The sequence below is a fragment of the Corapipo altera genome, unplaced genomic scaffold, assembly GCF_003945725.1.
Source record: "Corapipo altera isolate COAL_440 unplaced genomic scaffold, ASM394572v1 45, whole genome shotgun sequence".
Classification (NCBI taxonomy): domain Eukaryota; kingdom Metazoa; phylum Chordata; class Aves; order Passeriformes; family Pipridae; genus Corapipo; species Corapipo altera.
In genome coordinates this window covers 6489427-6502031 of record NW_020884877.1, presented here as the reverse complement: position 1 = coordinate 6502031, position 12605 = coordinate 6489427, and the positions used below count along the sequence as shown (strand labels likewise).

General features: G+C 42.2%; 1 protein-coding gene across 5 annotated transcripts in view; it reads left to right on the top strand.

The window, feature by feature from the left end:
• SATB2 (SATB homeobox 2) overlaps positions 1 to 12605 on the top strand; it is a 213565-nt gene that overhangs the window by 162211 nt on the left and 38749 nt on the right. For all 5 annotated transcript variants that reach the window (XM_027637229.1, XM_027637228.1, XM_027637231.1 and 2 more), the window contains one exon: positions 9732 to 9944. In XM_027637229.1, coding sequence (XP_027493030.1) covers positions 9732 to 9944 — 213 coding nt within the window. The remainder of the gene's footprint in view (positions 1 to 9731; positions 9945 to 12605) is intronic.

Below are 12605 nucleotides of genomic sequence, written 5' to 3'. Positions count from 1 at the left end.
ACATTATGGGCCACTGCTTAATCTCTCTTCGTGGTAGCTCTGTGGTGCACATTAGCCTATAATTAAGTATAGCTTCATGAAATATGTACTGTGAGGCTTGTTTAATAGATAAACTATTCTCTAATTTATTTTAAAGTCCAATGACCTACATACTCAATGCTGAAAAGCCCCCTCTTACTAACATTATTTCTCCCCTGAGACCTTCCATCTGAGCAAATCTGTTAAATGAAGTAGAGGAAGCTTTGATCCAAACTAGGCTAAATCCATCGGAACAAATGGCTGACACTTGTATGTATGCATGTGTGTGTGGGAAGGAGAATGTGAGGAGGATCAGAAGGAGAGAGCCAATTGTATGGTTCGTGAAACATCCAAATCTTTCTCTTCAAGATGGAAGTATATAACTGAAGACCACCATATATTGGCTTATACCTGTGGCCAGGTGCTCTGCACACAAGGAAACAAAGCACTTCAGGCTCTTTGACAAGTTCTTTGCATTTCCTGGGGCACAGTGCTCCCACTGAGGTCCCACTCTGAGATGGGGACTGAACATCAGGCAGTTTAGTACCTGCTGTGTGCACAGGAGAGCTGCATGGGGTGCTTGGCTAGGAGCTGGCCCAGGCCGTGTTAGCCATGAAGAGGGTTTCTTTCAAACAGAAAGTTCCAAAGTGAACATTTTCCTATTTATTTGAAAGGACCTTCATACCTGGGTATGAAGGACCTTCAAAGTGTATACACCTGATTTTTAGTAAGTGCTCAGGGCTAATCTCTGCCTCTTCTTATTTTATCTTTAGAGATTCAGTGTCGTAATTTTGACTCATGCTACTGTGGAATCTAAATGCCTATTTATTCAGCATAGGGGACAGGTAGAACCACACCCACAGAGACAATATAGTTATTGAAGGTGGTTTTGATGACACTTTCCAATGAGTAAGAAATTCCTGCACAACCTTCAAAATATTTGAAATAGTGGTGCACACTACCATGTTTGTCTGAGATGGTGTTGCCTACAACCTGCTCAGCAATGATAAGAATGGTGTCTGTTGGAATAACACCCTCTTAGGCTCTCTGCAGCCTTCCCTGCCCTTGTGGCACGGAGAGAGCTTGCCATGGCTAAGGTATGTAGCAGTATTACTGGGGCAGGAGGTTCAGTTTCTTGCTTATGTAATGAGGTCTGATTAATACTGAAATCCACAGGCAAAGTACAACTGTCAGAGGCAGAGCAGATGCACCTTGCACTTGGAATTGCCCTGTGCACATTTTTAAAAGCAGTCAAAGCTCTCGAGTGAAGGAAATGCCTGCAATATGCAGGCTGCAGAGGGTGAGAAGATTTCAATGCACAGAGGGGGCTGATGTCCCTCGCTGGTCTCCAACAAAGTGTGGTGAAGTCAATGAGACTGTCAGTACAGTACAGTACTGCTCCAGTGCAGGCTGGAGTTCTCAAAAAATGCCTACCTGTCTGAAGCATGCATCATCTTTACGTCAGGGTAAAATCTAGGTGACTAGTGGCCTCTGAAAATAAGAGCACCCTTTGGGTTGGCCAGTCAAGATACTGTGAAATGGGAGGCAGGTCAAAGCTGTTACCAAGGCTATGGACTTCTTCCTGGAGGAGAATACATTCATGGATTTTGGCCATCCTCAGGGCAGTGTCCTTGTACTATCTCCTTTTTGTAGTATGATGTCTACTAATGCAGTGTTCAGATTGCAACCAAAAAGTTGTAAGAACCCGAGCTTACTTATTACAGGTTGTAGTGTTTTGATAAATGGGTAGGTAGGGGTGGTTATAGAAAAAATAGGACTAAGAGAACTATTTTAAAGGAAATGCATGAAAATGCTCTCTTGGATTTACCTCGTACTCCTCTGAAAAGTTCTTTTAGCAAATCTGGAGTTGCTGAAGTGACCTGTGCTTTTCAAAAATCCAAGCTGAAAAATAGGTCATTTGAATCCTGTTCTGCATAAGGAAAATTAACATACTCTTCCTCCTCTCCCCACTTGTTCAGCATCCCTCTTTGCTGCAGGCTCATAGAGTTGCAGTCAGGACAGTTTATGAGGCTCTTTGTAAGAGTCCAGACAGTCTCAATCACTGGATCAATGGGCACTTCCCTCTTTGGGAGTGCCCAGTGGACTGCAAACCCTGTAGACTGAAGTTTATATCTTCCTCTTTTTTTTAAGCATCCTTTTTTGCCAATGTTTTGACATAATAGCCAAAACTAGTAAAATGTTTGGGCGAGTGGCCAGTGCTTGTTTCCCTGAACAGCCTCCAAAACTGGAAATATCCCTGAACCTGAGGCGTTGTAAATGAAACCATTGTGGTGCCAGATACAAAGAGAGCTGGGTAAAAACACTCAGCATGTTCAGGCTGCTTGTAACTTTCTTCCCAAAGAGCACTGCTCCCCTCCTCCTGCCCTGAGTAGCTCTGTGTGACAGCATTGGCTTCCCAGCCCACAGATGGGAAAGCAGCGCTTACCCAGCTCGGCTGGTGCCAACTGTGTCTTTTTGGATTAAAGGAAGTAACAGCCCAAGGAGGAGAAAACTCCACCAGCCTCAGATGTAGTGAAATTTATGAAGAAATGAACTAAAGTGATCCTTCTTTTTCAAGGGATTTGGTTGCACCTTGGCTGCAGAAGTGAGTTGAAGCATAGGGAAACATAAGATTGATGCTGGATGAGGCCCAACTTGTGGTGCAACTGCAAACAAGTCCAGGATTCTGCAATAAGAAAGAGGGAAATAACACTTCTGTGGCATGCAAAGGTGTCACCAGTCACCTAAAGAAGGGCTGAGGGCTCTCAGAGCAGGAATGTGGCTAGTAAGGAAGCTCCAAATAAAGGCTATGGAGGCAGGCAAGGAGGGAGGTGGGTGGTGACTCCTCATTTATGTCTAATTCTGCTTTCTTTGGCAAAATTCCCCAAACTGAAGTGGGTTCAGAAAAGAGTTCTCTAAGAGGCATTAAGATCAGAAATATGGTTTATTGAAATAGCTAACTCTTCCACCTCTATTTGCTTGTGAGCCAAATCCTGGACAGAATTCCTTTTGCAAATAATTTTCTCTTTAACTCACATGAGAGGAACACAAGCAGCTTTAATTCTCTGCCTGGTATCTAGTGAGACAGTCATACTGCATTCATCGCTATGGTGTCTGCCCCATTGTGCACAGATTTTCAATTAGCAAGGCTTCTGGTTTGGTTTTGGGGGGGAATTTTTTGTTGGTTTTTACCCTCGTAGAGAACTCTCTCTTATTGCATGAAACCCTTTCATGCTGCCTGCTTGTTTTATTCTTGGGTGTAATGTGGCACAAGCAGCGTTTGTGTTGTACTCACAGGAAAGAAGGCAGTCTCTAAGGGAAGTGCTTAATTTAATAAATTGCAGATTTTTGGTACATGGGATATTTGTTCCAACAGTGGGTTTTGCACTGCCCAAAATTTCAGTTTCAATTAACTTAATTGTATTCAATAGGCTGAATGAAAAATCTTAAGTAGCATGTGAGTCAGGCTTTCAGAATGTGTGCTTGTAGGAGACGGCTGCTGCCTGCTCAGCTGATGGATGCACAGGAGTCCTGAGCCTTGGAAGCAAAGGCACAGATACAGAGAGTGTGCACGAGCTGTGTGTCTTTGCTCATTTTCCAGCATATTTCAGTATAAAGGTCTGACATGTGTGTCATATAAACGGTGGCACTTTGTGGCTGCAGTTGGTCGGTCTTTCTCTGCCTCCTTTTCCCCATGCATCCCTATTCAGCTCCACATGCACATCCTGTCTTCCCTCATAAAAAGAGATACCATAATAAAAAAGAGGCTTTATTAAACTAATGCAATAAAGGCGTTTTCTTTGAGGATTTAAACACTTCATTTTTAATAATAAAAATCAAATTGTCATTGTTGCACCCTGTATAAGTTTTATTCAAATCAGGCTCTAAATGCTTTGTGCCTAAGCAGCTCTCTCCTGAGATGTATGTATTTTAGCATTAGTTAAATGAGTTTAAAACCAAGGCTCATACTCAGGCTGTAGGCAGTGAATCTAGAGATCAGGAGATTTCTTCTAAATGAAGGACTGATATGATGTGTTCAGCTACACTGAAGGGTACTGGGAGACTGCTGGTCTCCCATTTGTAGAGTCAGTCAGAGTCCTTTAAGTTCTGAAGTTCATAAGAACTGACACAAATGTGGCACCACACATTTTGCCCATTGAGACAGAAGAGTTGGTCAGGGAACAGGGTATAAACACAGTTTTGCCTGATGGAAACTGTGACAGAATGGATATGAAGGTGCTTGGTTTGGCTAACCACTTGAAAATTTCCACTGATTATCTAAAGCAATTTTGCTCAGCAAAATTGGACTGGACACATTGCCAGGATAAGCATTTCTGAGAGACTTCCAGCACTTCTGCTTCATATCCTAGTTGGAATTAGAAAGAGATGCAAGGGAATGGAAACAAAGCAGTGAGCATTTGAAAATGAGCTTGAGTCCTAAAAAGCCTACTGAAGTACTTCATATAGAGCTTCTTGTTGAAGCTGTATACTTAAAGGCAAAGAGAAGTATTTTCAGGGTTGTTAAATGTATCTTGTTCAGCCCAGAAGACAATATTGAAGGTGGGACCTGGAGTAAATGCAGAGTCAAAGAGATGTCATGGTAAAAGCCTGTCTTGTTGTGAGAAAAACACAGCAGGTGCTTTATTCCTTGAAGGGTTATGAGAAATTGGTGTTTCTGCTGCAGAGCTTCCTGGGCTGACCTGCTGCCTCCAGCTTTCAGTTGCAAGTAGCAGACAACTGTAAATATAAGTGGTCATTTTAGCTGGGCAAAATCAAGTTTGTTGTTGTATGCTGAAGGTACAGTGTAGTTCAGTAGCAATGAGTAGCCAGCAAAGGGTTCCTTGAGTGCTGCCTTCCATGCTGGAAATAGGCCTTGTGTGCTGAGGGGGGACAGTTTGGCATTACTGACCTTTAAGATTCAGATGTTGAATTTGAATAAATCCCTACATTTTCTGATCCTGCTCAGAGTAGCATCTATCCCTGATAGAAAGCAGAATAGCTTTTCTATTGAGACTGTCAGTTACAAGTACAATACTTGGAAATACTTGGAACTTTAAGTACTACAGAAATGTTTTTCTAGTATTTCAGCATTTTCTCTGTTGCTTTTGGCCATAGCTGAAGTATGGAGAGGCACAAACAAACCGAAAGTCTGAAAAAAGTGTTTATGCTTTTTTAGTCCTTCATATATATAATCTCCTTATACAGAACATAAAAACTGAGGTTTAGCGCATTAGTTGGGTTTATTTAAGTTTTTGTCTTGGCCAGTGTTTTGGTTGTCCATAGTCTGTTCTGAACCTCTTTAACCCTAGTGCCTGTTTTTGTAGTCAAATGGCTTAGGTCTGTACAAGAGGGAGCACAGCTCCTATCCAAGTCGTCAGACCTGATGTGTGTGAGGTCTTGGCCAGTGCTCGGGAGTCTCCTGCTGCCTGATGGCCCTCATCCTCCTCTGTCCCCATGACACTGGTGTCTGGGCTGCACTCCAGCATCACTGCCTTGCCTCCATCCAGATTGCTTTTCAAAAGTTCTGGTTGCAAAATTGTCCTGTGTTCAGTCTCTGGTAGTGCAGTCTGCTGCCCCACTGAGATCTCGTTTACACCCTTTCAAAGCCTGAGCAGGAGTGCTTTGGTAGAAGGGTAGAAAGGCTTCATTCACCTTCTATGGGCTTTGTCAAGCCTTTGTTGGCCTCAAGGGCTTGTCAGTTGGTCCATTGGATGTCGGAGTTAGTTTGAATAACATTCTCTCTATGTTGTACTGCATCATCTTTCAGAATTTGCTTTAAAAAAATTTTTTTTTACCAATGAGGTGTGGGTTGTTTGTCCTGGAAATCCCGTAGTTCATAAAAATAAAAGAAGTTCACAAATGGGGTTTCATAGAATTAATGCAAAGCAAACCCCCATGACTGTGACTTTGCTGTCTTGAAGGGACTACATTTCAGCTAGTTTGAAAAAACACTGTCAAAATTACTCCTACCTTAAATAGATTCAGTAACTTTTTTATTTTGATTGGACATGTGCTTCTTTCTCCACCACAGGTATTATTTTCTTAAAGTCAATTATGGATCCAGTGTGTAATTTTAAAAATTGTGCAAGTTCCAAGGGCAAACCAGACTGTGCAGAGCCCTTGTCTCAGGGTGAGCACACACCTCGTTTTCAAGCACAGCCTGTGTGAACATTAAGCTTCATCAGTTGCCTCTTCAGCAGCCTGTTTAAAAATGATTCAGAGGAGTGGAAAAGCAAAGATATTATCAAGCTACATGTCCTAAAATGTATCCTGGGAGCTGTGTTCAGTGTAGAAGATCTGTTTGGCTATTTAAAATCATATTGAGACTTTCTAGTCCCTGAAGATCTTCTTTTAGGTTTGCGGAGTTGGTTACTCTGCAAACTGCCAATTTTTTATTTTTATTTTTTAATATGCAAGATGTAAGTAAGTCAGAATGAGCTAATTTAGCCAATGGAATTTTATAACAAATGTATGAATGCTGCGGGTTTCCCTCCCTCACCCCCTCCAGCAGAAACATAATTTGCAGAAATGAAAACAGTCTCTGGCTGGCTTTAGGGTTTTCTCAAAAATAGAAACAGTAGAGTTTGTCTGGCTGGGCCAGTTTCCTCACCACACACCTGGAGTATATCACTTTAAAAAATACATTATGCCTCATTAAATTACAATTAAATGAAATCATGATCATTTGTTTTTCTGGAAGGAAGATGTTTTGCATATTGAAAGCCTAATTTGTTGCAGGTGACAAAAAGGCTGAACAGATTATTTAATATCACTTTATTTTTTATAATGTTGCTCACTGGTTAGTTTGCATATACTTCAGTAGCTCAGAATTATATTATTGTAAACGTTATGGCTCTCAAGATATTTTATTTTATCGTCCTACCCTATCACTTAGGTATCTAGCTGCTTCTGTTTACTGGCGTTGTTTATCTCTAGTTGCAGGAGGACATGAGATTTTTCCCCTGTGAATCAGTTTTCTTATTAGCTCTCCTGCTGTTTACATGGTTCCTAAGCTGCCAAAGCACTTAGAGGAGCTGCAGAAAAACCCTCTTCGCAAGCAGGTTTTCCTACCTGGAGCAGGGCATAGGGAGCAGGGCATGGGGAACTGGAGCGAGCAGCGAGTCCCTGTCCCTGGAGCAGGTGCCTACTTTAGGACATGAGGCTCCCTCAGCCTGCTGGTTGAGCAGCAGCACTGAAAAATGTTGCTACATCCTTGTAGCAGGTCAAGATGAGACCCTCATAAAAGCAAGAGGCACAGGCACCGAGTGAACCCCATGATAAGATGTTTCTGGTGATGAATCAGAGCCTTCAAGCATAAGAGTTGGTATCTCAGGCAGTGAGATACCTCTTAGTGCCATGACCAAGCCTCTTGTACCTGTGAGCCTCTGATTTACATACAGAGTCAATGACTGCACAGAAAAGTAATTGCTGGCATGCTTTCACATATGTTTCTGCTCTCCATTTTTGAAATTGGACCATAAATTTAGCCAGGCTAAGATGGGAGGGAGAAAAAGCTGTCTTAGAGTCAGCTCCAGTAACTTTCAGTACCCTTTCTTTCAACCTAAACTCATGATTTTTTTAAGTTGATATTATCTTAAAAAAAAAAAGTTATATATCCTTTAAAAGACACAGGGAATCAGGAATTTAGAGAATTGGTTGGACAGATGTTTCATTTATTTACTCCATTTGGAGAACTTTCAATGCCTTTAAGGGAAAATTTTAATGGGGACTTGCTGTATCGATCTTGGAATCATGCAGGTTGTGGCTTCAATCTCCTGTATGTCCTTATTTTGCTTAATCTCCCCCAGCCTGTAAGCCTGTCAAATGCTAGAAAGGTTTTCAAAATGTCCTTAGCTTTTCTGAGGGCTGGTAAACCCTGAGGAAGAAGCCAAGTATGAACATGCAGTTGTGTTGAGGTCACAACAAATACCAGAGAGCAGCCCAGCACTGCAATTTCTTCAGACTTTTTCCAGTGCAGACCTTTTTCAACAGCCAGCTTCTCTCTCCCATCCCATTTCTGAGTGGAGCTCACCATGGTTCTATTCCCAGCTCCAGTCCTTCTGGTGCCCACTCTGATAATTGCAGAAGAATGTAATTGGGAGTGTCTTACCTTGATTATGTAGATAAGGAGCTGAAAAGATGGAGCTGTGTGCAGCCTACCTTCGGGTTGTGTGTGGAGCTTGTTTTGAGCACTGCTGGTGTAAACACTGCTGAGGTAGAGCTTTCATGTATGTATTTTAGTGTAGGTGTTTAATAGCAGAAAACAGATAAATGCAGATACAGATATATCGTTTGCTGGTCAGATGGTTTTGTCAGGAAGCCTGGTAAATAAGATCAATACATACTAAACATGTTGGCATTTGTTTAACGGGCCAGCTGCAGTGAAAGTGTTTTAGTAAGGGTTTTTGGAGAAGACTCTCTGACATGGAAGAAAATAAACTAAGAAAATAAACAAATGTTACAGGGCTCTGAGTGTGCGGTTGTTTTCTAATAACATTTTTCTTACAAGAGAGGAGTAAGCCTTGACTTCACTTGCAAGGCAGCTTGCCTTGGTTGAGGCTGTAAAGTAAGTGCAAAACGCTCATGTCAACAGCGACAGCGAAGTCGTGTCCAGGGTACTGTGGAGTCCCTGTGCACACAACTGCTGAACGCTGCTCCTCTCCCAGCAGCAGGGCAAGGTGAGCCCTCCAAGCTCTCGCTGGGATTTCACAGGGCTTCTGTGGCCAGCATTCCTGGAAGCAGTGGTGCAGATAGGCTCTGGGTTTTGACAGGAGGGAAGCAGGAAGGGTGTGGGATTGCTCAGGGAAACATATTGGCAGAATAGCCTTTTAAGTGTCTGATATGAGGGGGTGCCTGGGGGAAGCTGGTGGCACACACTCTGTCCCCCCCTACTTTCTGTAGGCCCTGATGCAGACTTGTGTGCTGTGCCTTTAATGTCTAGGTAATCTGTGCTACTGTTGAGTGCATACAGTTATGCATAAATTTAATCCTATCATTTAATGATATTTTCATCTCTCCAACTCTTTTTTTTTCTCCTTATTTTTTGGAAATGTTGTGTAATGGCTTTTGTAAAAACTAGATTAGTATGTTCATTCATGATTGCAATGTGAAGCCTGTGGTATTTTAAAATGAGGAATGAAAGAATGGGTTAAATCCCTAAAGATAGATTCTAAGGTTTTATTATTGCTCCATTTTTCTCCTTTCAGAAATGACTGTCCAAACAGAAATGAACGGACTGTAACATCAAAACCCAGCTGAACGTTTTTCTTTATAAACCTCCTGTACTGTTTAAATGTCGAAACTAAATTTACCAACCTTGGCAGATTTGTCAAAGATGAACAGGATTGCCAAGTGTTCCCAGCTTCAAGTAAAAAGAGAGAGAGATATCTAACAGCTCCTAAAATATTTGCAGCAAGCACCTGGTGATAACTGCAATTTCTTCTACCCAATGCACCTACCTTCCTATCCAGCATCTCCATACTCAGAAGCTTATTACAGTGCCAGAATAGGACAGTCCCAAAATAAACCTCAGCCCCCAGAAGACAAACATTTTCCTACAAAATATCCCCTCAGGGAGAGCCCATGAGATTCTGATGTAGGTTCTCAGTATTGCAACCCAGCTGGTTACACTAAACAAATTTTAAAAAAACCAAAGAAACCCACCAACACATGACTGGCTTTTTTTTTTTTTTAATTTTTTTTTTTTAAAACAGGGCTTGTTGTCAGAGATCCTGCGTAAAGAAGAAGACCCTAGGACAGCTTCCCAGTCCCTTCTGGTAAACTTGAGGGCAATGCAGAATTTCCTCAACTTGCCTGACTCAGAGCGGGATCGTATCTATCAGGATGAGAGAGAGAGAAGTATGAACCCAAATGTGAGCATGGTGTCTTCAGCTGCCAGCAGCCCAAGCTCCTCCAGAACCCCCCAGGTAAGATGCAATCCCTTGTTACCTATTTGTTGTGTGGATTACTCCAGGGAAGGAGTTTCTCTCCACCCTTCCCCTGTCTGTCATTCCCCTCACCCAGATGAGTTGTGGAAAATTTTTGTAAGGTTTTGGAGTGGCTGTTAAGAGACATTTAGTGGATTGCAGCAAGAGACTGTGATGATCATTCAAGCTTTAATCAATGCCATAAATGCAAAAGAGTATGTAACATTAGTGCCTGAAAGAGTACATATGAGCATTTCATACAGGCTCTTGATATATGTCCATTAAATGACTATTATAGAATATATTATAGAAAAACAGTGTATGTAGCTTTTTACCTATGTCTTTTACATTTTTCAGAATACATAGAAAATTTCTGGGCTTGTGGAGGGATTCATAATCAAATCAATTTATTTGCAATAAAAACTGTGTAGGGAACAGAGGTCGATAGTGGATTAGATAGAAATTGTTAGAAATCAGAGTGCTCCGTATTCTGCATAGGAAGTCACAGTCTTAGAGGTTTTCATGAGTAATTATTTGAAGTACAGAAAGTGGAGATGGGCAGGGTGCTGGGAAGGAAGATGATGCTTTAGGGCTCCAAAGCAGCTGTCATCTCATTGCACATGTTTATTAACGTACTGTTCCTGCCCACTCTTCCCTGGGTAGGTTATTCCTTTGCACTAAGAAAGAGCATCCACATACTACGCTGTAATAGTCATCCCCCCTTGTACCAGGCTGCTTGTGGTCCCAGGCATATACTCTGGAAAGTGAGAGTGGTTGCACAAGGGTGATGATTAATCCCTGTCATGACATTTTGCCTAACTTGAGTTTGAACTTTCTAACAGTGCAGACATGACGGGTCAGTTCTAGCACTTCTCTGTTCTTTAGTAAATGGGCCCGTATAACCCTTATAAATAGTATCACTGAGGACTTGAATTCTGTAGCCACAGCTGCCAGAAGTAAGTAAGCAATGTGGAGAGAGCCAGGTTTCACATGCAAACTGATCATCCCTAAGAAAGATGTGTTGATTCTGTAGAAACTGTTGAACTTGTTCATTTTAACCCAGGCATTTGGGTGTGCTTCACCACCATCAGTAGTACATCATCAGTACATGATGTAAAGAACTGTTCTCACTGAAAGCAAGCGTATCCTGCCAACCCAAATTTGACGCTGAATTTTTATTACATGGGAAACTCATTGCATGCTCCTTATCTTTTTTAATTACCTTTAAGTGAAAATAAAAATATACAGGGAACTATTTTATTATTTAAATAATGTACCCACTTTCTGCATGTGTTTATTCAATTAAGAATTAGCTTACTTCTAGTTATATTTATTGCAATAGGTTTTGCAACTAGAATCAAGTACCGAAACAAAATTCAGCGTTTAGATGCAATCCAGTGAGAATAAAAATTGGTTCTGTTACCCCATCTCATCCCTGTGTTGAAATATGCCATTTTCCCATGCTGTAGTCACAGCTAGAATGTAATTTAAAATAATGGAAATCTTGCCTGCATTTGTAAGAGCTGAGTTTTGCAAGAAACCATACTCTAGATGTATAAAACAGCCCATCCTTGCCTTATTTCAGCTTGAAGAATCCCACAGAATATTGTGAGGTTTTTAATCAGCAGAAGCAACACACAAAGGTTTGCGTACCCAATGATCGCCTTGTGCCCGCTGGATAACATTTCCCCAGCCCTCAGAGGGCCAGCACCCATCAGCACAGGTGCTGTTTTGACAATTTGGACACCTCTGCAAATGAGGCTGCTTCCCAGATCCCGGGCAGGCAGCACGGCTACCGTGCTTCCCCATATGCCCGGTATTAGTTCTGTGATACAAATGCCATCCTCGCCGGCAGCACAGCGATTCCCAGCAGCGTCGCCTCCCCAGGAAGCTACCCTGGAGCAGTACCATCCTTTCAGGAACTGTGTTAGGGAGCTGGAGAAGGTGATGGAATGGCATTTGGAAACATGGTTTCCATAGATACTGATCTCCTGCAGCAGTGCTTTTGGGACTGAGTGTGCTGGGTAGGAGGAGAGCAATGGCAGATACCTGTGGAAGTGCTGGTGCTGGGGAAGTCATGCAGAAGGTGTAAGGGTACACAGAGTAACCTGGCTCAGCTCTCCCTGACTCTGAGCCAGCCCCAGGCCACCCTCCTGGGATGTCCCTGGCTCAGGACCTGCCTCAAGGTGAGAACAGCAGATTGATCCAGCAAATGGCTACGAGTGCCATGGGGAAGAGGCTGTTAGGGGTTGTTGTGTCCATGTGGAACACCAGCACTGAGGGCTGAATTTCGGTGCTCTGGTGCTGTGGCTGCAAACACTTTTCTTTCTTTTTCCCCAGCTGTTTGCAACAAGATGTTTCAATAGTGGCAAACTCTTTCTTAATATCAACGACAATTTTGAATCTAGACCTCTAACATAAAATATTTTATTTTAGTGACTGTGATACTTTGGTTTGGTACTTGCCCTGCCTACTTCAGTGGTTAAATAAAAAATGGTGCAGCTTTCAGGGTGTGCAGGGAGATCGTGTTTTTCAGAGTGGAGCTAGAAGCTTAGGAGACCCATGCAAGATGGAGCTATATTTTAAATCTTTCTTTTACATGCTAATTTTGTTCTTCTCAGGATCTCAGACCTCTGTAATGGCCTTTGAGGCCGTGGTGAC